Below are 26,847 nucleotides of genomic sequence, written 5' to 3'. Positions count from 1 at the left end.
GCAGTGCAACAAGGAAATTCATGATTTGGCCTTTGCCTACCTTCCTATCCTGTACTATCTTTTCCCTTGTGCTCTGTGCTCTGGCTATTTTGGCCTTCTTTCAGTTTCCTGAATAAGCCACCTCTTTATCTGGTTAATTCCTACTCATTCTTTAGACCCTAGTTCAAAGGCCCTCTCTAATAAGAGCATCCCTTGCCCGTCCTGCCTAGATTGTGCCCCTCACCTGCTCCTGTGACACAGTGTACTTTCCCCTCACAGAACTCAGTGCAGTTTGTAAGTACACATTTATTAGACTATTTGGTACCTCTCCTTTGCTAGTCTAGAAGTTCCACCAAGGGTTTTCTTGTCTTCCTCACAGCTGCAACACATGACATGTTGAGTGAATGTTGAATGAAAAACACCTTCTCTGATCTAACCTGTTAGCTTCAGTGCCACTTCATCTGTCCTCTCCACCAAACTTACAGAACGTACTTATGAGCCTGCAGTGCACATGTGTCACTTGTCCTTTTAGAAACAGGTCTCTTGGGTTTCCTACAGGGAACTGCTCTTCTCCCACTGCAGGCAAGTGGTGGCCTCGCCAGTGGGATCTGTGTCCACAGTGTAGCCACTTGACAAAAGCTAGGCTGGCTGGACTCTTTTTCCCTTAAGCTGAGTGACATCAGGAAAAAAAAACAGTATGCTAAAGAATGGGGCCACTTATTCCCGCAATCTAGATTACTAGAGCTGCTCTTTATGTTCTTTCTGAGGACTGGATGTTTGGCTTTTAATTTGATTCTGTGGGTACCCATGTTCTGGTAAATTCCTTTTTTTTTTTTTTTTAAAGTTAACCCAAGTCAGTTTCTGTTGCTTACAATTAAGCAATCCTAACATACATATTTGAGTTCTCCTAAGAGTCTGGGCTCACCTCTGTATCTGAGAGCCTCTGACACCTAATATAGGATCTGGCACCAAGTTGGTATTCCATATATGTATGAATGAATGGAAGAATCAATGGAGTGACCAAATGACCAGGGAGCTTAATGAGTGGCCCTGAGACCAGGATCCTTTGTCTCCTCCACCCCTTGCAGTGAGGGGGCAATGTTGGTGGTGGCAGCAATGGCAGCAGTAGCCACTTCTCCTACTCACTAGCCCGTCTCCGACAGCAGTGCTACCCTTGCTCTGGCCATTCCTGGCTCCCAGCCCATCCCATGACATTGTAGTCACCTGCCCATAGAAAAACTCCCCTGGCTCTTCTAAGGCACAACTGTCTGCTGCTCTGTTTATTTAATGTCCCTCACATCCCTTATTACAGTTCCTTTTTGAGAACTTCCAATCTGCCAAAGTAATTCCCTCCCATCATTTATAAGACATGAAATTTAGCCTTCTTTACAAAGATTTCCTGAGCTTCCTGAGTCACTGGTGACTGCCTCATCGCCATCTTGACCAAGGATCTTAACTGCTAAGTGCTTCACTTTCAACCCCAGCCACATATTCATGTAACTGATGATCTAATCTGTGTGTGGTTCCTTGCAGAGTTCCCTGACTAGCAGGAAAGCTTAAGCATAATCTTTAGGAAGTGTAAACCAGAAAAGAAAGCAACCAGGAAGGCAGGGGCAGAATGCTCTGGGAATACAGGAGCAGAGCTGCTTTACTGTTGGGATGGGCAAGGTTACAGATCCCAGAGCATCTTACTTTACACAAGAGTTGCTGACGCAACTTTACACAAGAGTTCCCGGAGTTGCTGCACATGAATCCCCCTTCTACAAAGGAAATGCTATTTTGAATGTACCAACACTTCAGGGACAATTCACCCCTCGGGTGGCTGGCAGGGAAGTCCACGTCTCACTAGCAGTTCACTGATCCCAGATCTGTACTAAGAACAGAAGACTGAGAATCTCAAGTCAGCCAGGCACGATAGGCACGGACATTCATATCCAGCTCTCCCAGCACCTAAAAATACTCCCCTCCCAGGTATCAAAGCAGCAAGCCAGCAGCTGTGTAGTGAAGAAGAAATGTTTAGTCTGGTGGCTTAAGCTGCCTGACTCAGCCAGGCTGGAAAGCCCAGGATTACAAAAAGCAGTAACCAAGGAACACTTGTGTATTCTCTGCCCAGATCCAGGTGGGAGTGACACAGCTGATGCAAATCTCTGCCTTTCTCCTCCTGCACCTGCACCAAGTCAGAGCTGTGAAAGCAGAAAGTGCTTTTTCAGATGTCTTTGAAATTAACCATTAACTCTTCCATTGCCACTTCAAAGGGATAAGTCGGTGTTCTTTCTTACAGCAAAAGATTTATGTAAATTGTTGGAAGAAAAATGAAGAGCTCATATAAACTCCTAGAAGATTCAGAAACTGGACATAAACAAAAGGAGGCCATGTATCAAAGTGCATATGTACCACATAACAAAACCTCTCTATAAAGCAAAATGAACAGAATTGCAAGGAGAAATATACAATAGGTCTACTATCATCATAATAGGAAACACACGCAACACTGAAAAATCAGCCTCACAAAATCAGTGAGAATTCAGAAGATTTGAACAGAACAACTACTAAATTAGGACTAACTGACACACAGAGAACTTTACATCCAATAAATGGAGAATGCATATTCCTTGCAAGCATGGAGGGAACATTTATCAAAATTGATCACTAGTCAGGCCATAACATAGGGCCAACCCCCCACCCTGGTTTAATTTAAAATTTAAGTATTGGGAAGCTATCAAGTAGAAATATGTTTCCCCAAATTCTAATTTTCACTTGAATGCTCACATTTTATCACTGGCAACAAAATACTGTCAGTTACTTCCCCTGAAGTGATATGCTCACTTTCATTATTGAGGAAATAATGAAATAATTTCCAAATTCCAAAGTATGACAAACCATAGTTTTTCAGTTGTTCTTTCAAGTAAAAATGGTGTTCCATGAAAAATGTAGCTAGTTCAGCTGGGAACACAAGTGCTTTTCCTAAAGACAACCACTGTGCTTTGGTACACAACAGTGTGTCTGTCCTATGCATACTTCCACAAAGAATATAAAAAAGATGTGTACTTGAGGGATGAAATCAAATAAATTTAATAATTGTTACTGCTTCATGAAGCATATTTTAAGTAAAACTGTGGATGGCCATGAAGAATGCAACAATTGACTACTAGCATAGTTTAGTGTCACTGCCTTCATTCATGCTAAAGCACTGGAAGTTCTACCCACTCTTGTTTTTGAATCATCGGTGGAAATCATCCTTTTCTTTAATTAAAGAAAAGGCAGAGCTGTTGGATTCTTTATAATTTCAAACATCATAAACTTATAAGTACAAAAATAGTTTTACATTTTTTATCAGTTATTTGTGAACAAAATTTCGTTTTGATGATAACAACTGAGCATCATTAAAGTCTTGACAGAAGTTACATGAAGCCTTCCCAGGCATAAAACCTAATCTAAAAATATATGAGCACCGAAACAAGTTCAAGTTTTTAATTAAAAACTGGAAAAGATTTTTATGTTTTATAGTGAGTCAACATTTAATATATTTCATAATACTTTGTGTTTCATTTTGCTCATCACAATTCTATAATATTAAAAAATTATAAATGTTTTCACAGTGCCCTATTTAGATAACTCCAAGCTCCCTGTTTATTGTAGTATGGCATACAAATGTTATCACTTTCTACTGATATTCTGATGTGCAAATAGTTGGGAGCACCATGCTATGCAGTGAGATTCTATTTTAGGATAAAGTGAGACGTTCTCAAAAATTCCTTAAGCCAGGTGTCCTACTATAGCCACACCTTCAGGTTGCTGAGCCCCAGAATTGAATTTCAGGGAATACAGCCACACATTATGAGCCTTACATGCACTGGCATTTTCAGTCCTGAATAACCCAATTCCTTTTTTCATTTTAAAGAACCACCACAAATTCCCATCAGCTGTCACTGTGCTTGGCATAAAGCAGATGCTTATTAGATAACTGCTACTGATGACAACCGTGAACATTTCCCATGAGGATCAGTTTGAGGAAGATTACAGAGTTTAGTATCTCATGGCATAAAAATATGAACTGGGTTCTATCAGAAAATCACAATGTTTCATATTATAATTCACAAAAGCCACATGGGCAGGGATAGTCCATCAAGCAAGAAAAGTCTACCCACACAAGAGAAGCAGTTCTGCCTCCAGATCTTCTTTAAAGTGGTCTTGGCTCCAATCTCTGGGCTATGATGAATTGCTAAGTGCAAAGGGCACAGCAGTAAATGGAATGCAGACCTATCTTAACCAAAATAGGTCTCTCATTTCTTAAGAAATGACACTGTACAGTTTCCAGTGAAACATAACGTAATATTAATATATGCCACGGCTTGAGTAGAGAAGGAAGTTGGCACTAGTTCCAAATGGACTGCCAGGCATGCTGGGTGAAGGAAAGACTGAGGGGACTACTATTTATTGAGCATCTACTATGTATCCATGCCACTCTTAGTACTGTCAAGTTAATCCTTACAGCCCCATAAGGCAGGTATCATCTCCATTTTATAAATGAGGAAACAGAGGCTTAGAGAGGGGAAACACATGTTCAAGACCCCCAATCATTAAGTGGACTAGTTGGGTCTGACTCTGAAGCTTCTTTGCTTTACATTATTTCACACTGACTCTCAGAGGAGGCAAGAAAAGCAGACCCTCACATTCGGAGAGCAGCTGCCATGAGAGCATTATATATTAGTACCTCCCACCACCTGCCCCAGGGGCGATGCCAGGAGGCCCCCAGCCATGCCACACATGAATCATGCGACTCAGCAGAGGCCTGAGAGGGGCTGGCCAAAGAGCAAACAGCTCCCACAACATCTCAAGTCAGGGAAATAAACTGTAACATGGGATCAATTAATCAAAGACAAACTAAAATAGGAGAAGCAGTTTTATAAACTAAACACAGAAAAACCCACTGACCTAGACTAAATTAAATGAACCAGCAAAATAACTTAAAAGCTCACAGACTAAAATCCAACCCCAAATGGGTGTACTTGTTGGGGGAGGTAAGGGGTCTAGCAAGATGCTTCTGATGACACGGAGTCCCCTGTGACTATGAGTCCCCATCCAAACACAGCACGGCTCTTCTCCAATGTGAGGCTACTGGAGCTGATGGAGAGTAGAAACTCTGTGAGGACAATCACAGGCTATAGAAGGAGCCCTGGAAGCCTCTCACCATGGGTAGAAGCCCCCTCCCACTGCAGCCAAAGAGGTTACTCTGCTCATTTCCGCTCTGTCCTGGGAAAATGGCAGATGTCTAGGGTCCAAGTACTGCAGTGAATTCAATCATATTCATGATATCAAGTGTGTCCAGGCCATGCCAGGGCATCTTGCACAAAGCTTCAGGGGGATTGAGGGACAGGATGTTGAAAGAGCAGTTGGTATAGGAAATGGAAAAAAAGTGGCTTGCTCTGCAGTTTTTATCTTAAACTTCCTGAAGCTTAGCACCTAGTAAGGTATATAAGGCATAAATACTTGCTGCTATAGTCTAAATGTTGGTGTCCCCCCCAGATTCCTATGTTGGAACCTAATAACCAACATGATAGTATTAAGAGGTGGGGCCTTTAGATGGTGATTAGCTCATGCTGGCTTCACGCTCATGAATGGGATTAACGCTTTTATTAAAGAAGCTTGAGGGAGCCTATTTGCTCCTTCTGCCTTGTGAGGACACACATAGCAGGTGCCACCTATGATGAATGGACCCTTTCCAAACACTGAATCTACTAATGCCTTGATCTTGGACTTTCCAGCCTCCAGAACTATGAGAAATAAATTTCTGTTGTTTAAAAATTAATCAGTCTAGGTAATTTTGTTATAGCAGCCCAAATGGATTAAGACACTCAAAAAGCAATTTTTTGGGGGCCGGGGCTTTCTTTTATCTGGATTTTGATGTTAGGTTATAGCTATGAGGTGATAAAGAGGGGGCAGACTGACTGAATAGCTGTTCTGATTAGGTCTCTCTCTCAAGTGAGTGTCTATACTCAAGGAAGTGTCTATACTTCCATGGCATCCTAACAGTCCTAGGCAAGTAGCAATGTGAATGCAAATAAAGGAGCTCTGGTGCAGGTGACAATCCAATAGAGAGTCACCAGGTCTGGTTTTACAACCTGATTTTACACAAACAGCTAAATAATCTTGGACAGGTAAAATAAACTTTATGGGCCTTGTTTTCTCATCTTTAAAATGGGAGTTCAAACAGTACCTAAATGGCAGTGCTGAGGTAAAAAAAAAACAGATTTCATGTGAGCTGGGATATAAAGGAGATGTTTTTAAAATGGCTTGATGAAGACGAAATACTGTTAATATTTAAAACAATCAGATGCATTTATACTAACATTGAAAGAAAGATGTCCAGATAAATTGTTAAATATATGCACCCCAAACAAAACTATGTATTTTGTACTCATACATATACATACATACAAGCACACATGTATTTTTAATGGACTAAGATTATACGCAATTTTTTTTTTTTTTTTGAGACAGAGTCTCGCTTTGTTGCCTAGGCTAGAGTGAGTGCTATGGCATCAGCCTAGCTCACAGCAACCTCAAACTCCTGGGCTCAAGCGATCCTTCTGTCTCAGCCTCCCAAGTAGCTGGGACTACAGGCATGAGCCACCATGCCCGGCTAATTTTTTCTATATATATTAGTTGGCCAATTAGTTTCTTTCTATTTATTGTAGAGACGGGGTCTCGCTCTTGCTCAGGCTGGTTTTGAACTCCCGACCTCGAGCAATCCACCCACCTCGGCCTCCCAGAGAGCTAGGATTACAGGCTTGAACCACTGCGCCCGGCCCGCAATTTTTTTTTAACATAAGACTAGGATGAGGGGAGTCAATGATACAGTGGACTTACCTGTAACATCTGAATTTTTATGAAAATATTATTTAACTATGCAGTTTAAAATAATGTTTAATTGGCAGAAGATATTTAACTTGTGTGATTGAGATAGTACTAAAAGCAGAAATATAAAATCAAAAGAAAGAGTTTGGGTGTCAGTTATTGTTAAATATTTAAAGAAATGAGACATTTTGGTTTTGTACATGTTGATCTTAAGAACTATCCAAATTAATAGCCACATAGATATTTATGAATATAAGACTAACACTTGGATGAAAAGTCAGAATTAGGCTGGGCATGGTGGCTCACGCCTATAATCCTAGCACTCAGGGAGGCCAAAGCAGGAGGATCACTTAAGGTCAGGAGTTCGAAACCAGCCTGAGCAAGAGCAAGACCCTGTCTCTACTAAAAATGGAAAGAAATTAATTGTCCAACTAAACATATATAGACAAAATTAGCCGGGCATGGTGGCGCATGCCTATAGTCCTAGCTACTTGGGAGGCTGAGGCAGAAGAATTGCTTGAGCCCAGAAGTTTGAGGTTGCTGTGAGCTAGGCTGATGCCACAGCACTCCAGCCTGGGTAACAGAGTAAGACTCTGTCTCAAAAAAAAAAAAAAAAGTCAGAACTAGAGATAAATAACCAGGCAATTACTGAACAAAATAAGACAGGGTTCCCCCAACACAAAAATAACTTATTTTTCCCAGTTATAAGGATAACACATGCTCAATATAAAAATCCAAATGCAAAAACACTAAGAACCATGTGAAACCCCCATTACCTAAGGTTAATCACTATAAACATTTTGGTGACTATTTTCCCAGAAATCTCTTTCCATAAATACTATATGGAATGTACATATAAGCTTATTTACATTTGGCCTCAATATCCATAGTGTTTGTCCCTGTTTTGTTTACTCAACAATATCTTCAACATCTTCTGGGTCAATAAAAACAAAGCTGCAACATTTCTAATGACTGCACAGTATTCCAATAGTTTCTATTGCTTTATTTTCAAGTATACTAACTCTTTCCTCTGTCATTTCCATTTTGTTATTGAACTCATGTAGTGAGTTTTTAAAACTTCAATTGCTTTATTTTTTCTGTTCTTATATCTCCATGTAGTTCCTCATTTTTTACTAAGATTCTAGCTTTTCATTTGTTTCAACAGTGTTTGCCTTTACTTTGGGGAGCATTTTTATAATAGCTACTTTAAAGTCTTTGTTGCATTATTCCAACATGTGTGTCATCTTAGTGTTGACATCTGCTAATTTCCCATAAGAATTAAATTTTTCTGGTTCTTCATTTAATGATTAATTTTGGCTTACATCCTAGATATTTTGAATATTATATTATGATACTCTAGGTCTTGTTTAACACATTGACTGCCACACTAGAAAAAAATGTTCTTTTCTCAGGGCCATGGTGTTTTAGAACAAAAACAAAATTATCCTTTCTAATTTAATAAAAACTGTGTTATTTTGTATTGTTTTCTGTATATGAGTTATATGCAACTTGAAAAATAGTTCATGTGGCTCCAAGGTAGAGATGTGTGAGTTACATATGCTTCACAAGGCTCCGGGGTCAAAACTAGTGTGAGTTAAATACAACTCACAATCAGTTAACATGTTAAATCCAGTGGAGAATGTTGATATTTTTGTTTAGCAGACAATTGACCAGACTGGGTTCAGGGAGCAAGTTTCCTGCCTAGCTTTCTGTGGTTGTGGTTTTAATGTCAGTGCCATTTTCAAAGCCTGTTCATTGAGTTCTCTGTGTGCGCCACCCAGTGTCCAGGCTGGGACTTGGGCAGTGGTCTAACCCTTAGTTCAGTTCTGAAAGTCTTTGGTATATTGTTTAGAATCAGAGGCATGAATGCACAGCTCAGGTTAGTCTGGAGTTCATAAATAACTATAAGGAATTACTTTCCTGAGCTCCCCCTCGCTCTTTTCTCCTCTGTGCCTTCTGGTTCCTTGGGCTTTCCCTTCTTGGTCCTCTGGCCAGAAAGCTGGGGCTTTAGTTACCACATTCTGCCATGAATTTCCTGAGCCAGGCCCAAATCTGGGGCCAAGCAGCAGGAAGGCAAAGAGAAACTAAGCAACCAAAATTGCAACCCACTCTCTTGGGACTGTATCTCCTCTGATCAGAGAGGAAGGTTCCTTTCCCTCAGTTTTAGGTGCTTAAAGGCCCTACTGCTGCCCCTGTCCCTACCACCACCACCACCACCATGGGATTTGCTGGGGACTAGGGTGGGAGGGAACAGAGTAAAGAAAAAATAACCTTTGGGATTTCCCCCTCTGTCTGAGACCTAGCCACCATTTTCCTACCCCAGAGATATAACTAGAGCTCTTTTCCTGGAGCTCTGTTTATGCCCTGGTGTTTACTCCAGGGTTTTGGGCTGCCTTGAGTCCAAGACATGAGACACAGAAGGAAAGATCAGAAATTCACTGCCAGTTTGGCAATACATTGAATTCTGGTATTCTTCCCCAATCTGTCTGCTACTATTTATGTTTCAGAGTCCCCAAATAGCTGCTAAATGCATTCTGCCCAGGCCTTTAGCTGCATTCAGTGAAAAGATAAGGTGAGTGTATTCACTCCATCTTACCTGGAACTGGAACATTTTTTCCTAGTTTTAATTACCCACACTAATAGAAAGAAAGTAAAAGGGGGATTAATTCCAAACTTATCTTGCTAAGATTCTAAAACTTTTTTGGCAGTGTAGTATTCCCAGTGTTGTGTAAATTCTGTCCAAATAGAATAATAATAGGGCAACTGTGAAGACCTCTGCCCAGCTCCTCTCTATCACCATTCCCTTTTAGGGCTGATGCAAAGCATGAGACAGCAAGACTGTTGGCCTCTTGCCAATATTCCATGAGAGTATGAATAAGGTAGGACTAGGTGTGGAGTTCAGTGGTGGTGTCAGGAAGACTGAATGCTAGGTAAGCTGAGAATAAGTCCTCATTTAAAGCTGACTTTAAATCAATTTGACCTATCTTCCACTAAGAGGAAATTAGGCAGAAAAATATCTGAATGCTAATTCTTTGCCAGCTTTCACTGAGGCCATGTATAAAACTGGGAGCTTTATCCCAGGGTCCTCAGTTATTTGCACATTAAGCCCAAGATCTGTTTATAACTCCAAGATAGATGGAGACCAAGAACCAAAGTCCTCTTAAAAATTTGTAAGACTAGAGAAAGCAAGAATATGAACTCTGGAGCCAGAGTGCTTAAATTCCGATCCTGGCTCTGCCATTTCCTTGCTATTTGATATTGGTTAAGTTATTTCATTTCTCTGTACATCAGTTTGCTTGGCTGAAAAATGGGCTAATTTTAACAGTATCTATTTCAAAGGGTTGCTGTGAGGCTTAAGTGAGTTAGTACACACAAAAGTGGTTAAAACTCTGTTTGACACATAATAAATGATCCACAGATATTAGCTGCCCCCTCTTCCTCCTTCTTAATTGTCCTGGTAAGCCCAACATAGAGTGCTACTTCCTGATCCTTCTGTTCCTAGAGACAGCTTGTCCCAAGCCTGACAATACATTATGCCCTTTGTATAAAAAAATTAAAATTTAACAAATATATAGAAAAGTACCTAAAACTTAAATTACAGCTAACAAGTTACTGTAAAATGGACACCCAGGTAACTCCACTGAGGTCACTGAAAAGAACATATCAACATTCCAGAAGTTCCCATGTGCTCATCCCTCAACATATTCCCTTGAATCCCACCACCCTAGGTATTACAGAATTCATATCCTTGCTTTTCTCTATTGTTTTAATACTGAATTACACATCTAAACAAATATAGTTTAATTTCATCTGTTTCTGAATGTTATATAAAAGGAAAAACAAAGTATATACTCTGTTTTGTCCGACATTTTCACCCAACAATGTCTTTACGATTCATCCATGTTGTTGCATCTATCTATGATTTGCTCATTTTTACTGTTACCCATATGAATATAATGTAGTTTCCATATTTACTCTCTTGCTGTTAGGTATTTGGACTGTTTTTGGCTTTTGAAAATTATTAATAATGCACATTCTTATACACATATCTTGCACATATACTCTGTTATATATAAACATGCATTTCTATAGGGATACCTAAGGGATACCATTTCTGTAGGCAATACCTAAAGGAGGATTGCCAGGTCATGAGGTATGCATTATATGAAAATTTAGCTAAGATACTACTATTGTTTTTTACAAAATTGTTGCACCAATTTACCCTCCAACCAGTAAAGACTCAGAGTTTCCCCATACCACATCCTTACCAACACTGGAATTATCAAGCTTTTCAAGTTTTGCTCTTTGGTAGGTGTGTAACAACATCTCACTGTGATGATTCTAATTTGAATTTCCCTGAGTACTAATGCAATCAAATACCTTTTCATAGGTTTACTTGCCATTTGAATTTCCTCTTTTGTGAAACGCCTCTTCAAGTCTTTGCTTGTTTCTGTACTGGATTGTTTCTTTATTGATTTTGTAGTTCTTTGTGGATTATTTGTGTTGTAAATGTCTTTTTTCACTCTGGATTGCCTTTTCACTCTCTTAATGGAGTCTTTTGATGAATAGAAATTCTTAACTTTAATGTAATTAAATTGATCAATCTTTTCCTATAAGTATAGATACAGCTTTTGAGTCTCATTTAAGAACTCTGTCTGTCCTCTTTACCTTAAAGTGATTTCTCTTGCCTCAGCATTTTGGTGGTGCATACCTCAAGCATACAAGGTATAAGATAGCAAAATGGTAAGGGAGAGAGTATGGGCTCTAGAGTTGGACAGAGATAGATGAATGTCCTGAACAGGTTACTTCACATCTTTGAGCATTTGTTTCATTATCTATTATATAATTTAAGATATCAAAGCTATTGTAAGGGATGACTCAGAGGTACATAAAGCATTCAGCAAAGTATCGGGGCACAGTGGGCCCTTGGCAAACGGTGGCAGCTGTGATCACATTCTCTGAATGTCTTTCCTCTTGCACACTCTACCACAACTGCCTAAACTTCGTGGCTGTTTAGTGAAATGTCAATTTATTGCATTTAAGGCCAGCAAAGTATATTAACTACTCTCAACAGGACAGCAAAGTCTCTCCTTGGTATTCACAGGCAGCACCCATAGTATAAGGCCCACCTAACTTCACCTAAAAACATAAGATTGATGACAGCGATGTTTTCACTCCAAAGTAAAGTCATTCTAGGGCTCCCATAGGGACCCAATGGCAGCAAGTTGAAGAATCAAAGCAGCCTCTCTTCCCCTTCACTGCCACCAAACACATCAATTGCCTCAGCCATGGGAGAGCCAAGTTCCTCTGGGTCTGGGTCAAAGGAGCAGGTGTACCAATTTGTGTGTCCTGCACTGTGAACATGAGTGTGGGTGTGAACAAGAGAGGGAGTGTGTCTGCCTATGTGCATTTTGGCACAAGTGCACAATAAAACGATGCTCCTCTCCTGGAAGAGTTCTGTTCTTGGATACATAGGGTGTGCACATAAACATGCAACAAAGTGCACGTTCTCAGGAAACTGGGATGCTCCCAACAGCCTGGAATTCTTCTGGAAAGCCCTGGTGGTTATCTGCTCCAGCATTCACAGAGCTTGGGGTCTCTCAGACCCAGTCTTTGAGACAGGATGTGTGCACAGAAAATAGCAATCCTTTTATATGAATCTGGACAACTCTTCAGAGCACACTGTGAAAGAAACTGGAAAAGTTTTCTGGATGTTGTATCCCTCTTCTGCTTCTTAGACCATGAGTCCCTAGAAAGGCTTCTTGAGACTTTCCCACAATTCTGAAATATTCCATTTCCCTCACCCCAAACCCCCCTTCCAATTAGGCTCCACTAAAAATATGGCCAGTATCAAGTGTTGAAAAAATGACAGGGAGGAAAATTGGTACCTGAGCCTAGTGTTTGTCCACCGGAGTCGAAGGACAGAACCACTGAATCTGCAACACAAGAGGACAAGTTCATTTCTTTTTCCTTCATAGTAAAAAAGCAAGCTCCCACTGGCTCTTCCCAAACCCTGCCCCAGGGGAGGGTCCACTGGAAGGAACTCAGCTGTATAGCAGCCTCTGCAGACCCATGCCCACTGCCCACTGGGCCGGGGGCCCTGCTGAGCCCAGCACCTCTTGTTTCCTGCCACTGGGAGAAACGACTAAGGGCAGGGACAGGCTCCAAATTCTTCAGAGGCACTTCCTACCATATTAGGGGACAAATTTACTTCTTTTTCCTTCTCCTAGTGAAAATAAAATTAAAACACAGCAAAATAAAACTTCTCTCCTGCATCTGGTTAAAGGCACTAACATTTCCCCTTTGACCTCTTTTTTCTATTCACATACCCAATTGTTTATTATTTCTTCTCCCCCAAAAAACTTGAAGTGGCCTATAGGAATTTACAGTAGAAGCTAGAATAAAAAAACAAAGTATTCAAAGAAAGGAAAAATATTATTAATAGATAGTGGGGGAAATGTTAGCGCACAAAATGCATGCCATGAGGACCTACACAAACACTGCAGGTAGAAGCAAGCAGGGTCTGAGCTTCCAAACAGGCAAATGAAAAAGGAGATGAACAGTCAAATATTCAGTACCCACAATGCATTCATTTTTTCATTCATTCAAATGTTCAGTAAACACTATGTGCAAGTCACTACACTATGACTTTGAGATACAACAGCAAACAGAAGAAGCATGGTGTCTATCCTATGGATCTCCCTGCTAGCGGTCTAGGAAAGAAAAAGGTTACTAAAGAACAAATTATTTAACTAGAAACTGAGAAAATAAAAGAGAAAAGAAGAAAGTGCTATGAAAGTTTATCTTAGGAACTGGATTGAGCAGAGAGCAGCTGGTACTGGATAGGGAAGCCTGCCCTGCAGAAGTGACACTTGAACTCATAGCTGAAGGATTAGTGAGGGCCGATGAGAACGGAATGGGGCATTCCAGCTAGAGAGAAGGCCATGTATGGGGACCTGAAGCAAGATGGAATCTGGTGCTTCAGAGAAACTGAAAGACCAAAACATAAAAGCAAATACCATACAGTGATCAGAGAGAACTTTCTCTTGTGAGTCTTAAAAAAGGGGATGCTATCTGATGTTGAAGACTGTATATTCTACAACATTTCCATAATAAGTCCTTGTGAATCTTGTAAGGCTGTTTCTTACATGAGCCAATGCCAAATGATAGCATAAATCCAATGTTTAGCTCAATAAAAACAATTATAAGGGGTATCAAGATGATGTAAGGCCCAAGATAACCCAAGAGACCCCAGACTCAAAAGACTCACTCGCTACAAAGGTGCACGTGTTGGATGCAGGACCAGGGTCTACAGCCACCCCCCACCCCAGCATTATCCTCAGATCTCAGTTTGTATGTTATTTTCTCTCATTGCACATGGAATCCAACACAATAGTTATCATAAGTACAAATAACATCTGTTCCACTGCTAGACCATAAGCTCCATAAAAGCAGGCACTATATCTACATTATTCACCACTAACTTCACCAGCATGACACCTGGCACTTGACAACTATTTGCTGAATAACAAAGCATAGAGAAATGAATAGATCACAAATCCTTCATAAATATTTTTTTTTCACAACCATGTGCTTACTAAGAACTGAGTAGCAGAGAGCCGGAGGATGTGGTTTCCACGGTAGATATTCTATACTGCTAGTTAAGGGCAGAACCATATGCTCTGAAATCTACCAACAAAGAGGCAGGGTTGCCACTTCTTTACAAAATGTAGAAGCACAATTAGGATACTTGGCTGAATAGATAGATGACCATCCTATCTCATACAATCAGTGTCTAACTCTTATAAATTCACCTCATTCTTAACATCTCTCTCCTCATCTCCTCGCCTCCCTCCCCAACCCCTGCTTTTAAAAAGAGCTTTATTGACATATAATTTACATACCACAAAATTCACTCATGTTATGTGTACAATTCAATGATATTTAGAAAATTTACAGAGCTCTGCAACCATCACCACAATCTAATTTTAGAACATTTCCATCACCCAGAAGATCCCTCATACCCACTCAAAATCGCTCTCCCCCTTCCCCTCCAGCCCTAGGCAGCCACTAAGTTACTTTTTGTCTCTACAGATTTGCTTTTCTGCAAGTCTGCCTATCATCTTTTGCTGGGACTGTTTTGATAGTCCCCAAACCAAACCCCTGCCTCCAACTTAGCCCATTTCCCTCCATCCTTTCTACTGATTTCTCCAAAAAGTATACCAGACTGTGTCTCTGCTCTTGATTAAAGCCCCTCAGTGGCTTCCTACGGCCTGTAAGATAAAGTTCAAGCTCTGACATTCAAGTTTTTCACTACTGGGCCTCATTTGTCACCTCTAATACATCTCTTGTTCCAGATATGCCAAACTACTTATATTTCCCAAAGAGGTATGTGCCTTCATGTCTTCAGACATTGGACATGTTGTTCTTTCTGCCTGTTTGCATAAAAAATCTCCACATTTCCATTAAGACTCGACCCAATCATCCCCTCTTCTGGAAGCCTTCTCTGATCAATTCTGCTCACTTTCTTCTTTAGGCCATAACTGTATTTCTGCTACAGTATTGGTTATACTGCATTATAATCCTTGTTTACTTTTCTTTTTTCCCTCATTAAACTGAAAGTTCCCTGAGGACAAGGATTGTGTATTCCCTTTGAGGCTTTGATGTCTAGCTCAGTGACTGACACATAGAAAGCAGTATGTTAAGAAATAAATAGGCCGGGTGCGGTGGCTCACGCCTGTAATCCTAGCTCTCTGGGAGGCCGAGGTGGGCGGATTGCTCGAGGTCAGGAGTTCAAAACCAGCCTGAGCAAGAGCAAGAACCCGCCTCTACTATAAATAGAAAGAAATTAATTGGCCAACTGATATATATATATAAAAAATTAGCCGGGCATGGTGGCGCATGCCTGTAGTCCCAGCTACTCGGGAGGCTGAGGCAGGAGGATTGCTTGAGCCCAGGAGTTTGAGGTTGCTGTGAGCTAGGCTGACGTCATGGCACTCACTCTAGCCTGGACAACAAAGTGAGACTCTGTCTCAAAAAAAAAAAAAAAAAAAAAAAAAAAGAAATAAACTAGTAAATGTCCTTGCTTTCTTTCAAAGGTGATGATATCTGAGCAGTATTTCACAAGGTGGGGGAAAAATCCATTCTGGGTATTGATTCTCATTCAGTTCAAGTCAGTCCTGAACTATCCTTGAAATGTGAAGCTTCAGAGGTTCAAGCCTGGCCTCATCCTCGGAAGATAAAAGTAATCACGCAGAGTCTCAGCACAGGAGGAATAACAAAGGTGCTCTTAGAGCTTTCTAGGTGAGAGATCACATTCCCCTGAAGAAAACTGGGAATGGAATTCTGAGGAATTGCCTGCCCAGATGAGCAACAATTTAAAACGCATCTCAGGATAGCATAAACGGTGCTAGCTCACTGTTGTTTCTTAGAATTGAGTAGTATTCCATTGTGAGCATATACCAAATTTTAATTATCCACTCATGAATTGACGGACCTTTGGGTTGTTTCCATGATCTTGCAATAGTGAATTGTGCTGCCATAAACATTCAGGTGTGGATGTCTTTATAAAATTTTTATTGTAGTTCACAAGTATTTTTCCAATTGCCATTTACCTTCTTTATACTCACAAGCAGTTCTGATATAATCTCTTCTAAACTTTTTAATCGAAATGTAGGCCAGGCGCGGTGGCTCACGCCTGTAATCCTAGCTCTCTGGGAGGCCGAGGCGGGCGGATTGCTCGAGGTCAGGAGTTCAAAACCAGCCTGAGCAAGAGCGAGACCCCGTCTCTACTATAAATAGAAAGAAATTAATTGGCCAACTAATATATATACAAAAAATTAGCCAGGCATGGTGGCGAATGCCTGTAGTCCCAGCTACTTGGGAGGCTGAGGCAGGAGGATTGCTTGAGCCAGGAGTTTGAGGTTGCTGTGAGCTAGGCTGACGCCATGGCACTCACTCTAGCCTGGGCAACAAAGCTCAAAAAAAAAAAAAAAAAAAAGAAATGTAAAGAAAAAAGGCTAAAAGTAAACTAAAAGGCTAAAAGTTAACTAAGACTAAAAAAGACTAAATGTTAATAGTGGTTGTCTCTGCGTGGTAGAATTACAGGTAATGTTTATTCTTGGTATTTTTGCAAAACTTCTATAGTAAACATGCATTACTTGTATCATGAGAAAAAAAATTAAAGAATTTTCTGATCCAGCTTCAGGATTTTAACCTATAACTTACTGGTATTAATGCCAAGGGATAGAAGGTTCTTTTTTTTTTTTTTGAGACACAGTCTCACTTTGTTGCCCAGGCTAGAGTGAGTGCCGTGGCATCAGCCTGGCTCACAGCAACCTCAATCTCCTGGGCTCAGCGATCCTACTGCCTCAGCCTCCCGAGTAGCTGGGACTGCAGGCATGCACCACCATGCCCAGCTAATTTTTTGTATATATATTTTTAGTTGGTCAATTAATTTCTTTCTATTTTTGGTAGAGACGGGGTCTCACTCAGGCTGGTTTCGAACTCCTGACCTTGAGCAATCTACCCACCTCGGCCTCCCAAAGTGCTAGGATTACAGGCGTGAGCCACCGCGCCCGGCTGGATAGAAGGTTCTTGATCACCTTCATTATTTGCGGTACATGCTGAAAAGCTGTTCAGCTTTTCTCTTTAGTTACGGAGGTCATCCTTATATGTCATTATACTTAAATATACCCCAACGGTATCAATCTCTAAATGAACTGAGCTCTTTTTACCCCTTCTTTTCTTCTTCCCTTCTTCCCACAAATATTATCAAGTAGCTGTGTGTGCCAGGCCCTGTGCCAGATACCAGGGACATGGAGCCAAGTAAGACACAGTCTTTGCCTTCAAGCCAAGGAAGACAGAGAAGTCAGTAGGCCCTGGTGATACTGTGTGAGAAGGGTATGCACGGGGTAAGCACCAAACAGGTGACAATCTTACTGTAAAGAAAGAGTCAAAGTCTTTGTAAATATTAATTCCAGTGACAGTGGAATGCTCCTAAGAGCAATGTATCTTTAACCTCCAGAAGATACAAGTGAGAGGGCAGAAATTTTGAGAGGAAGTTGGTGACATATTCATGTTTTGTGTAAGTTTTGATGAACTTTGCTTTGAGCATTAAAGGCACAGACTTCAGACATAGTTTGGCCATTCATTATTTGTGTTTATTCTAAAGGATGTAAGATTATTTTAATAATAAACCACTTTGACAGCTAACGGGAAAACTTAGTACTCAACGAACTGGGAAGTTTGCTTTGCACAAAACAGAGAAAGAATATCCAGACGTCTCCATCTCAAGTTAACAAATATGTCACTTTTACTTCTAGCGTCCCAGACTCCAGCTGTTCCTGGCTCCCAGGCCAGAGGCAGCCATGTGGCGTGCTACACAAATGACCACACGGAACCCAGACCAAAGCACAACACGGCCTTGCTGCACATGACTTTGTTCAATGAGGAAACCTAGAATTTACTGGAAATCTTTTATTATGGTCAGATGTTTCCTGTGTCTGGTTTCTGAAGAGGAATAAAAGGAATATAAAGGGAGTATGAAAAAGGGGCTTGGTCTTTCCAGCCATTGGAGAGGTTTCCAGAGCACAAATGATGCAGTGAACGGGCTACATTTTGGGGTACTACCTGTCATGGCACACATTCCATACTCACCTTTTGCTATCTACCAGGGGAAGCCCTAAAGATGTAAAAATGAATTAAAAAAACGATGTTCCCTCAAGTAGCTCTCAACCTGACAGGTAAAATAAAAACGCATATAAAGCTAAGCATGATACATGGGGATGGAAAAAAGAGTAATGAAGGAGATTTCACTGTTTATTTAACAGATATTTATTGAGCAACTACCACACACCAGGCTTAGGGATACAATAGTAAGAACAAGAATGTTCCTAGTCTCCAGGAATTTATGTCTCAGTCAGGGAGAAAGAAAAACAAATAAAATGAGCAAAATAACTTCTGACAGTGATGAGCAGTATGAAGAATGTTAAACCATGTGACAGGGACCAACGGTAGACATGCAGGCAACGTTAGATGGGGTATTTTGGGAAGGCTGCTCTGGAGAGGTGACACAGGGGTCGAGACCTGGAGACAGGAGCCAGCTAAGAAAAGATGAAGGGGAGGAGAGTCCCAGGCAGAATGAAAAGCAAGTGCCACAACCCTGCACACTTAACACATTGCCACACTAGAAAAAAAATTTTTCCCTGGGGCCATGGTGTTTTATTAAAAGAAAACAATCCTTTCTAATTTATTTTTTATTGTTTTCTGTGTGAGTTATATGCAACACAATCATGTTTTTAGAATTAAATTGTTGATGTTAATTGTAACAGTAAGAACATCAACAAGTAAGAGTTTCATGAACCAACTACTGGGTTTTGCTTTACAAGACTATGGGCTCAAAATTAGCCTGAGTTAAATACAACTCACGTGGTCGTCAATGTGTTAAGGAAGAGGCCAGAAGGTCAGCGTCGCTGCAGCACTGAGCACAGAAAACAGGAGGGTGGGGAAATGAGGTCAGAGAGGAGACGCTGACAGATGTCTGTGTTATATTTCATTAGCAATGAGAAGTCCTGCTTAAAACCACTGGAGTAACAGATCTGATTTATGTCTAAAAATATAAATATGGCTGCTATGTGCAAACTAAATGGACTATTCTGGCAACAGAGTAAAATGTAGAGTAGGGGAGAGAGTAAAGTCAGAGAGATCGATAAGGAGGAGAATGCAGCACTCCAGATGAGAAGTGATGGTGGCCCAAACCAAGGCAGTGGTCATGGGAATAGAGAAAAATGGGTGAATGCTGGACATTCAAAAGGTAAAACTTCAGGAGATCAGGGAGCGCTAGGAAGAAGGATTATACCCACAGCGTGGGCTTGAGCAAACAGCTGTTCCCTGTTGCTCGATGGAGAGTGGGTTAAACCACACGGCCCTGCCTCTCCTCTGGCCACTGGTGACTGAACCACAGTGGTTACCTGACTCAAGGCAAGGTAATTCATAGACTGATCATTCATCTATGAGGCAGACACAGTCTATCTTTTAGAGATTTAAATTGAGAAGCACAGAGAGTTGGGAGGTTGGCAAGAGACACAAGACACAAAGAAGAGCAGAGACTCGGATGCTATGGGTTGGGCTGGATGCGGGGGCCCTAGGGCCCACATTAGTGGTAGAGCATCAGAGAGAAGAGTTGCAACCCTGCTGTAGAGGGCAACAAGACAACTTAAAGGGATGCCTTAGATTCAGAATATTCTCCCAGTTCCAGGCTCTGTGGCAACGAGCTGCACCATAGATCATCTTTCCACAAGGCCTTGGGGCTTGGCTTTCCCTCAGTTCCCCCAGGCCTCACCTATAGCTGACATTTTTCTTTACTTGTCTCTTGCTGTTCTAGAGCTGTCTGCAATCTGAGTCGCTTCCTCTACCTTCCAAACCTCCTACCCGAATACCCTGGGCACTCTCTGCCTTCCTGACGGCTGGTGTAAGAGGTGGACCTACCACAGGGCTGGATCTGCACCAAGCACAGCTCATACACCGGGTGTGAATTTCAGAAGAATCAGTAGAGGCCTCACCTGGCCCAAAGGTCTAAGCTGTGTTCTTCAATCTTCCTTTATGAAAGAGCCCTCAACTTTGGGGGTTTACGTCTGTTAACAGAACTGGTACTTTAACGGCCACGTAGCCACTTATTTCTTGTTCTAGTTGCTCCATTGCTTAGATCCTGGTGAGATCTGACCCCTAGTCTTAGTCCCTCAAGTTCTTCCCTCCCAACTCCAATCCTAATGAAGCAACACCTGAGTAAATGAGATTCCTGAAGCTACATTGAGGAAAAAACCTGAGGAGAGGAAATAAAACACAACCATTAATTTAGGAGGGTGTGGTAATATGAAAGAGAAAACAGTAAAATAATCAGAGAGAGAAGTAGCAGGACAGAGGAAGCCAGAAGAGGTGAGAATTGATTACTGAATAAAGGAGGAGAATTTAAATGTGGCAAAAAGTTGGAAGAAGCTGATGACTAAAAAGATAAAACAGAGTTATTCACTGGGAGGGCATTTGTAACTTTAGTGGAAATGATTTCTGAACAATGATCTGATTTCAAAGATTCACCTGTGAATGAGCAAGTGGGGGCTGTTGATGTAGTAGACTTAAAGACTTTATATTTATTTCACTAATTTGACTTACCACATATACAGAGTTCTCACCGAACTCAAGAGACTGTATGAAAAGATCAGACATAGTCCCTGACATCAAAGAGTTTACAAACTGTCAGAGGACTAATAGAGAGATACAAGTAACAACATTACCACCCTCTAGAGACTCACTGTAGGAATTCAGATGCAAGGGGGAGAATTTGGGGCTGGGAAGAGGTGGGAAGATGTGGAGGAGATGGTGTTTGCGCTGGTGTGAGATGACCTTACGGACAGGCTGTACTCATAGGGTGGGAACAGCTAAAGAAATGCACTGAAGCGTGGAAAGTGAGAGGTGTGTGATTTCAGGAAGGTAAAATCATACCTAATTAATAATTAGGGTTTCTTTCAGGAGGTAAAAATGCATGTGACTAAAACGGAACCAGTCAATACAACCTGTTCAGACTTTCAAAATAAGGCTTTGACACATCAAAGACTATTTTTAAAAAGTGAGTCACCATGAAATTGAGGAAGAAACTGCTATGTCACGCCAGGAGACAAAAGGCACTTGGCTGAGGATCAGGGGCAGGACGGCCCTGGGGCATCAGCACCCACAAGGAGACCAGGAAGTCTGGGAGTTGCTGGAATTCTACTAGCCCCTGCTCTCCTAAGGTGGTGGAGAGGGTGGGAGGATGGCACTGCTTACAAACCCCTGTGTGCACAACAGAAGCAGCTGGAATGAAAATGGAATTAGGCATGTGCTGAAACTAGGAATAAGATGGTAGGGATGAGGTTTGGAAAAAGTTTTAGGACAGCCACCCTAAAAGTAAGAAAGGAAGCTGACAAAGGAAATGTAAAAGGCAATATCACTAAGCACTGATTAGGGCACAATGTGAAACTGGCAGATGAGGGTGATTAGCCTTTCTATTGACTCTTGAATGACAGTCCAAGAGCATGATTTTTGAGAGACAGATGGGCAGACTCAGTCAGGGCTGGACATTTTCAGGACAGCAGGTGAAGAAACTGAGGCTCTATTGAAAGAACTCAGCCTGGGTGAGTAGACATGGGAGGGAACTCAGCAAGGGCTAAACATTGAGAGAACAGGGAGGGCCAAAAGCCAGCAACCTAGAAGAAGTCAAGGGCAGGGACCTGCAGGTGGCAGGCATGGTGGACAAGTTATGTGCTTTGAACCAGGCTGGCATGGTGCTCATCTGGGCTCTGCTGTTTTCTCCACTGTATGACTTTGGGCAAGTTACTTAATCTCACTGAGCCTTAATTTCCTCATATGTAAAAAAGAGTAATTCAAGTCCAAAATCTCTTCTCAGAACCCCCTGAAACTAGACACTATTAGAATTCAATAATGGTCATATTTTAAGCCTGGTGTGGTGGCTCACACCTGAAATCCCAGCACCTTGGGAAGCCCAGGCAGGTGGATCTCTTGAGGCCAGGAGTTCACTTGAGACTAGCCTGGGATGCAGAGAACAAGATCCTCTCTCTCTAAAAAAAATTTGTTCTAATGTTTATATTTTAGAAAAGCAACATGTTGAACAAACCACATATTATTTAACATTCCCCTTATTTGGGGCAGTATCCTATAATCAAATATTAATATTTCTGCTATGAAATGAATTTTTATACTAAATGGAACTGTAAATATATTCAAATCATTTCAGGTCAGATTTTGGTGCCAAATGAGTTTTGACACCAATCTTATGAAAAAAATTATTTTTTTTTCTTTTTTTTTTTCTTTTATTTCAGCATATTATGGGGGTACAGATTTTAAGGTTTCAATAAATGCCCATTTCCTCCCCTCCCCCCAAAAGTCTGAGTCTCCATCATGACCATCCCCCAGATGGTGCACATCTCACTCATTATGTATGTATATACCCGCCCCCCTCCCCCCTCCCACCTGCCCCAATACCCTATTACTGTAGTACCTATGTGTCCACTTAGGTGCTACTCAGTTAATACCAGTTGCTGGAGAATATATCTGGTGCTTGTTTGAAAAAAATTATTTTTAAAAGGCTTTTGAAGTTTATATTTGCAGTAATGGTGGGCCTCTAATAGACCCCATTCAGAAGGCTGTCATGAGGATTAAGTGACTAGATTCATGTAAAGCACTTAGCACAGTGCCTGGCACACAGTAAGTCTTTAACGCCCCTGCTGCTGTATTTATCACCATTATTAGCAGTGGTCTGGCTAAAGTGAAACGGGGACTGACAAGTGGGGTGGGAGAGGGAAAGGGAGAAACAGAGTGAAAGCAAGGTAGGAAAGCAGATGATGTGCTTTGAATATCAAGTTAGGAGTCTGGATTCATGTAGAAGCTGAGAGAGGAGAGAAAAGTGCTACAAATTGTTCAGAAAGTTAATGATAGCAACAGATTTTTGTTTCAGGAAAACCACTCTTGGGGCAATGTGAAAGACGGGACTTAAGGTGGCTATGCCTGTTGGGAGGGCTTTGCAGCAAACCAGATGAGAGACGATGAGGGTCCAATAAGAGGCCAAGGTGGAGGAGATGAACTCGAGGGAGGATGGACACTATTGGAAACTGGATGTGGGTGGTGAGGACCAAGAGAAAACAGCATCACAGAATACAAGAGAATAGAAATATTCCAGAAATAGATGGGCAGCAATACTGTTAAACTGAACAAAAAGAAAGTCCAGATAAGGTATGAAAAGTACCCTCTGGATGCGGCAGTTAGGAGGCTGCTGGTGGTCTCAGGATGAGCAGGCTCAAGGCAGTTAGAGAGAATGGAAACCACACTGTATCGCAAGCCACAGAGGAGCTAGGTAAAACACAGAGTGAAAAAACTGCTCCTGAATTTGGTAAGGAGGTCTTCAATGACCTTTGCCATTCATGATTGTTTGGCTTGATGAAGAACTACGGGTAACCTGCAAACAGCAGTGGTTTATGTATGGAGGCCTGAAAGATTTATTTTCTCTCTGAAATGGCAGGTGACCATTGGTTGTGGAAATTAGGAGGGAAGGAATTAGTCTTCCAGTTGGAAACTGACTTTAAGATGGGGGGGCGGGGGGTGTCAGAAAACTTTCTCTGTAAATGGACAGCAAATATTTCAGGCTTTGTGGGCCACACAACATCTCTGTCACACAGCCTTCTGGGGTTTTCTTTGTTTCATTTTACTTAATAACCTTTTTAAAATGTAAAAACCCTTTTTAAGTCAGGCCACACAAAAACAAGCTGTGGGCTGGATTTGGTCCAGGAACCATAGCTTGCTGACCCTGATTTCGATTACATACATACCTCTGCTCCCTCTCAAATTCCCAAAATGACAGAAAAGATTATTTGTTTATTGCAAAGCAGAAATACACAAGGACAAAGACAACAAGAGAGGAGACATCAGCAATAAAGGTTTGGAAGCTGGAAAGCAAATAAACCAGTGGAACTCCACAAACCTAAGGAAGCTGAATCCTATGCTGGTAGCGGGAAAAGCTGAGCTGTAATAAGAAATACGCCACAGAACTCCCCAAAGACTCAATCACTAGCAGCATCAGGTACTACTGGAAGTGGGAGTAAAGATGATATTAAAAAAACACGGTGCATTCTTAAATGCAAGCTGACAGCCAAGATCATAAAGCATTAGAAGAAAGTATCTAATATAAAGACAGGTGACCAAAACAAACGAAAAATAAATGCAACATGGAAAAAACAGAAAATATTTAGGGGAGATGAAAACTTAGAAAAAAATCATTAAAATCCTCAGGGAGAAGAAATTTTATACATGAAACCGGTAGAGGATATCATTAAAAAGGTATATTTAGTGAACAAAAAGAAAAAAATAACTCTGGAAAATTAAATATGTGACAGCAGAAATAAAAAGGATTGGAAAATAAGTTGAAAAAATCTCTCCGAATATAGAGCAAAAAGACAGAGATAGAAAATGGGAGAAAAGGATTAAAGCAAGAATAGAGGCCAGGCGCAGTGGCTCACGCCTATAATCCTAGCACTCTGGGAGGCCAAGGTGGGAGGACTGCTTGAGCTCAGGAGTTCAAGACCAGCCTGAACAAGAGGGAGATCCCATCTCTACTAAAAATAGAAATATTAGGCAGGTGTCACAGTGCACACCTGCAGTCCCAGCTACTCAGGAGGCTGAAAAAAAGCAGGAGGATCACTTAAGCCCAGTAGTTTGAGGTTGCAGTAAGCTATGATGACACCACTGCACTCTAACCCAGGAAACAGAGCGAGACTATGTCTCAAAAAAAAAAAAAAAAAAAAAAATATATATATATATATATATATATATATATATATATATAAAACAAGTCCAGAAAACATGACATCTGAATATGGGAGTTCCAGAAAGAGAAAATAAAGAGAAAAAAATGAAAAAGAGAAAATATTAAAAGGAATAATAAAATTTCCCCAGAACTGAAAGGCTTGAGTTTTTAGGTCTTGAAAGGACACTGAGTATCCAGCACAATATGAAAATAAGCACTCTACCAAGGAACATCATCATGAAATTTCAGAACACTCAAATTTTCAGAGAAAACAAAAACAAACAGGTTTCATACAAATAATTAAAAATCAGAAAAGCATAAGACTCCTCAACAGGCCTAGAATACAATGGGGGTAATACCTTCAAAATACTGAGGGAAAGTGATTTCCAACCTAGAATTCTATACCTAGCTATACTATCATTTAAGTGTGAGATTAGGATAAAGATATTTTCAAACAGATAAGGTCTCAAAAATTACCTCTCATATACCTTTCTCAGGAAATCAGTACAAGATGTATTCCAATAAATGAAGAAGTAAATGAAAAAAGCATAAGGGACAGGAAATGGGCTACATATACCATGAAAGGATGATGGTGATGGAAGACTTCAAGATCACAGCTGGGCAGCTACACAGAGAGCAAACCATCCAGAGCACAGCATATCAGAGTCTCCCAGGGAGAGTTCAAGAAAAGGAAGCTGATAGACTATCTAATGTGTTTGAACATATGGAGAGGAGATTTATACAACTAGGAAATAGTTTAGGGTTGAAATAGCAATAGATACATAGAAAACTAAGGAAAGCAAAAAGCAAGACTTTTATCGACTTTAGGAAAAACAAAATGTGCAGTGAAAAAAATAGTAATCATGGTATCTATGAATAGTATTTCCATGGTCATAATATGTAAACTGAATATTATTCTAATTATATTAAGAGAATGAAAAGATAGATTGCATGTCTGTGGTGGAGAAGTGGTGGATAAAGTACTACATCTTCCTCTTCCATTGAAGAAAGTCAATAGATAATACTCAAAATAGAAAAATCAAGAACTAGCTACCACGTAATGGGGCATTCCAAAAAAAAAAAAGAACTAGCAACATCAGTTTGTTACTAGAGATTTGGAAGTCAAAACCAAACAAATTAGTAAAAAGAGTTAAAAATGGATGCCTCTTGGAGGTAGCAAATCAAGTACTGGAGATAATGGAGAAGAGTGTTGTTTGTTGTTGGTGGCTGTTGGTAATAACTCTTATAGAATTGTCTTTTTAACATATGCACATGTATAATTTTAGTAAGAACAAATTCTAAAGTAATTTGCACAAGATTACACAGCCTACAGGGATAGGGCCAGGGCTTCAAATCTAATTGATCTGGTTCCCTAACCTACGTAGTATATCATGTACCTACCATTAGGGCCAACGAAGAGTCTATTAGAAACCTAGATGCCTCACATTTGATCAAAGCCTGCCGAATGCCTTACTAAATACTGTCTCACATTATTTTTTCATTGTTTTACTTACCTAAACATGATCCATCAAAAAATTAATCTAGAATGAAAGATAATTAAAGGGCAAAACAATTAAATGGTGGACCTTGTTTAGACCCAGATCCAAAGTGCTATCTATGAAAGGCAGTTTAAAGATATTAAGTATGAAATGTCCTATTTC

At 40.7% G+C, this 26,847-nt stretch overlaps 1 protein-coding gene across 4 annotated transcripts in view; it reads right to left on the bottom strand.

The window, feature by feature from the left end:
- The window catches only part of ST3GAL3 (ST3 beta-galactoside alpha-2,3-sialyltransferase 3), a 193,899-nt gene that overhangs the window by 107,386 nt on the left and 59,666 nt on the right, over positions 1–26,847 (bottom strand). For 3 of the 4 annotated variants that reach the window (XR_012914863.1, XM_012775890.2, XM_012775885.3), the window contains exon 3: positions 12,726–12,773. The exons of the other annotated variant lie outside the window; for it this stretch is intronic. Coding sequence is in view for 2 of the 3 variants with exons in the window: in XM_012775890.2 (XP_012631344.1) it covers positions 12,726–12,773 (48 nt within the window). In the remaining variant the exon portion in view is untranslated. The remainder of the gene's footprint in view (positions 1–12,725; positions 12,774–26,847) is intronic. 4 annotated transcript variants of the gene reach the window in all.

Source organism: Microcebus murinus, chromosome 2, assembly GCF_040939455.1.
Source record: "Microcebus murinus isolate Inina chromosome 2, M.murinus_Inina_mat1.0, whole genome shotgun sequence".
Taxonomy (NCBI): domain Eukaryota; kingdom Metazoa; phylum Chordata; class Mammalia; order Primates; family Cheirogaleidae; genus Microcebus; species Microcebus murinus.
The sequence above is the reverse complement of the archived record's forward strand: the minus strand, read 5'-3'. Positions and strand labels throughout refer to the sequence as shown.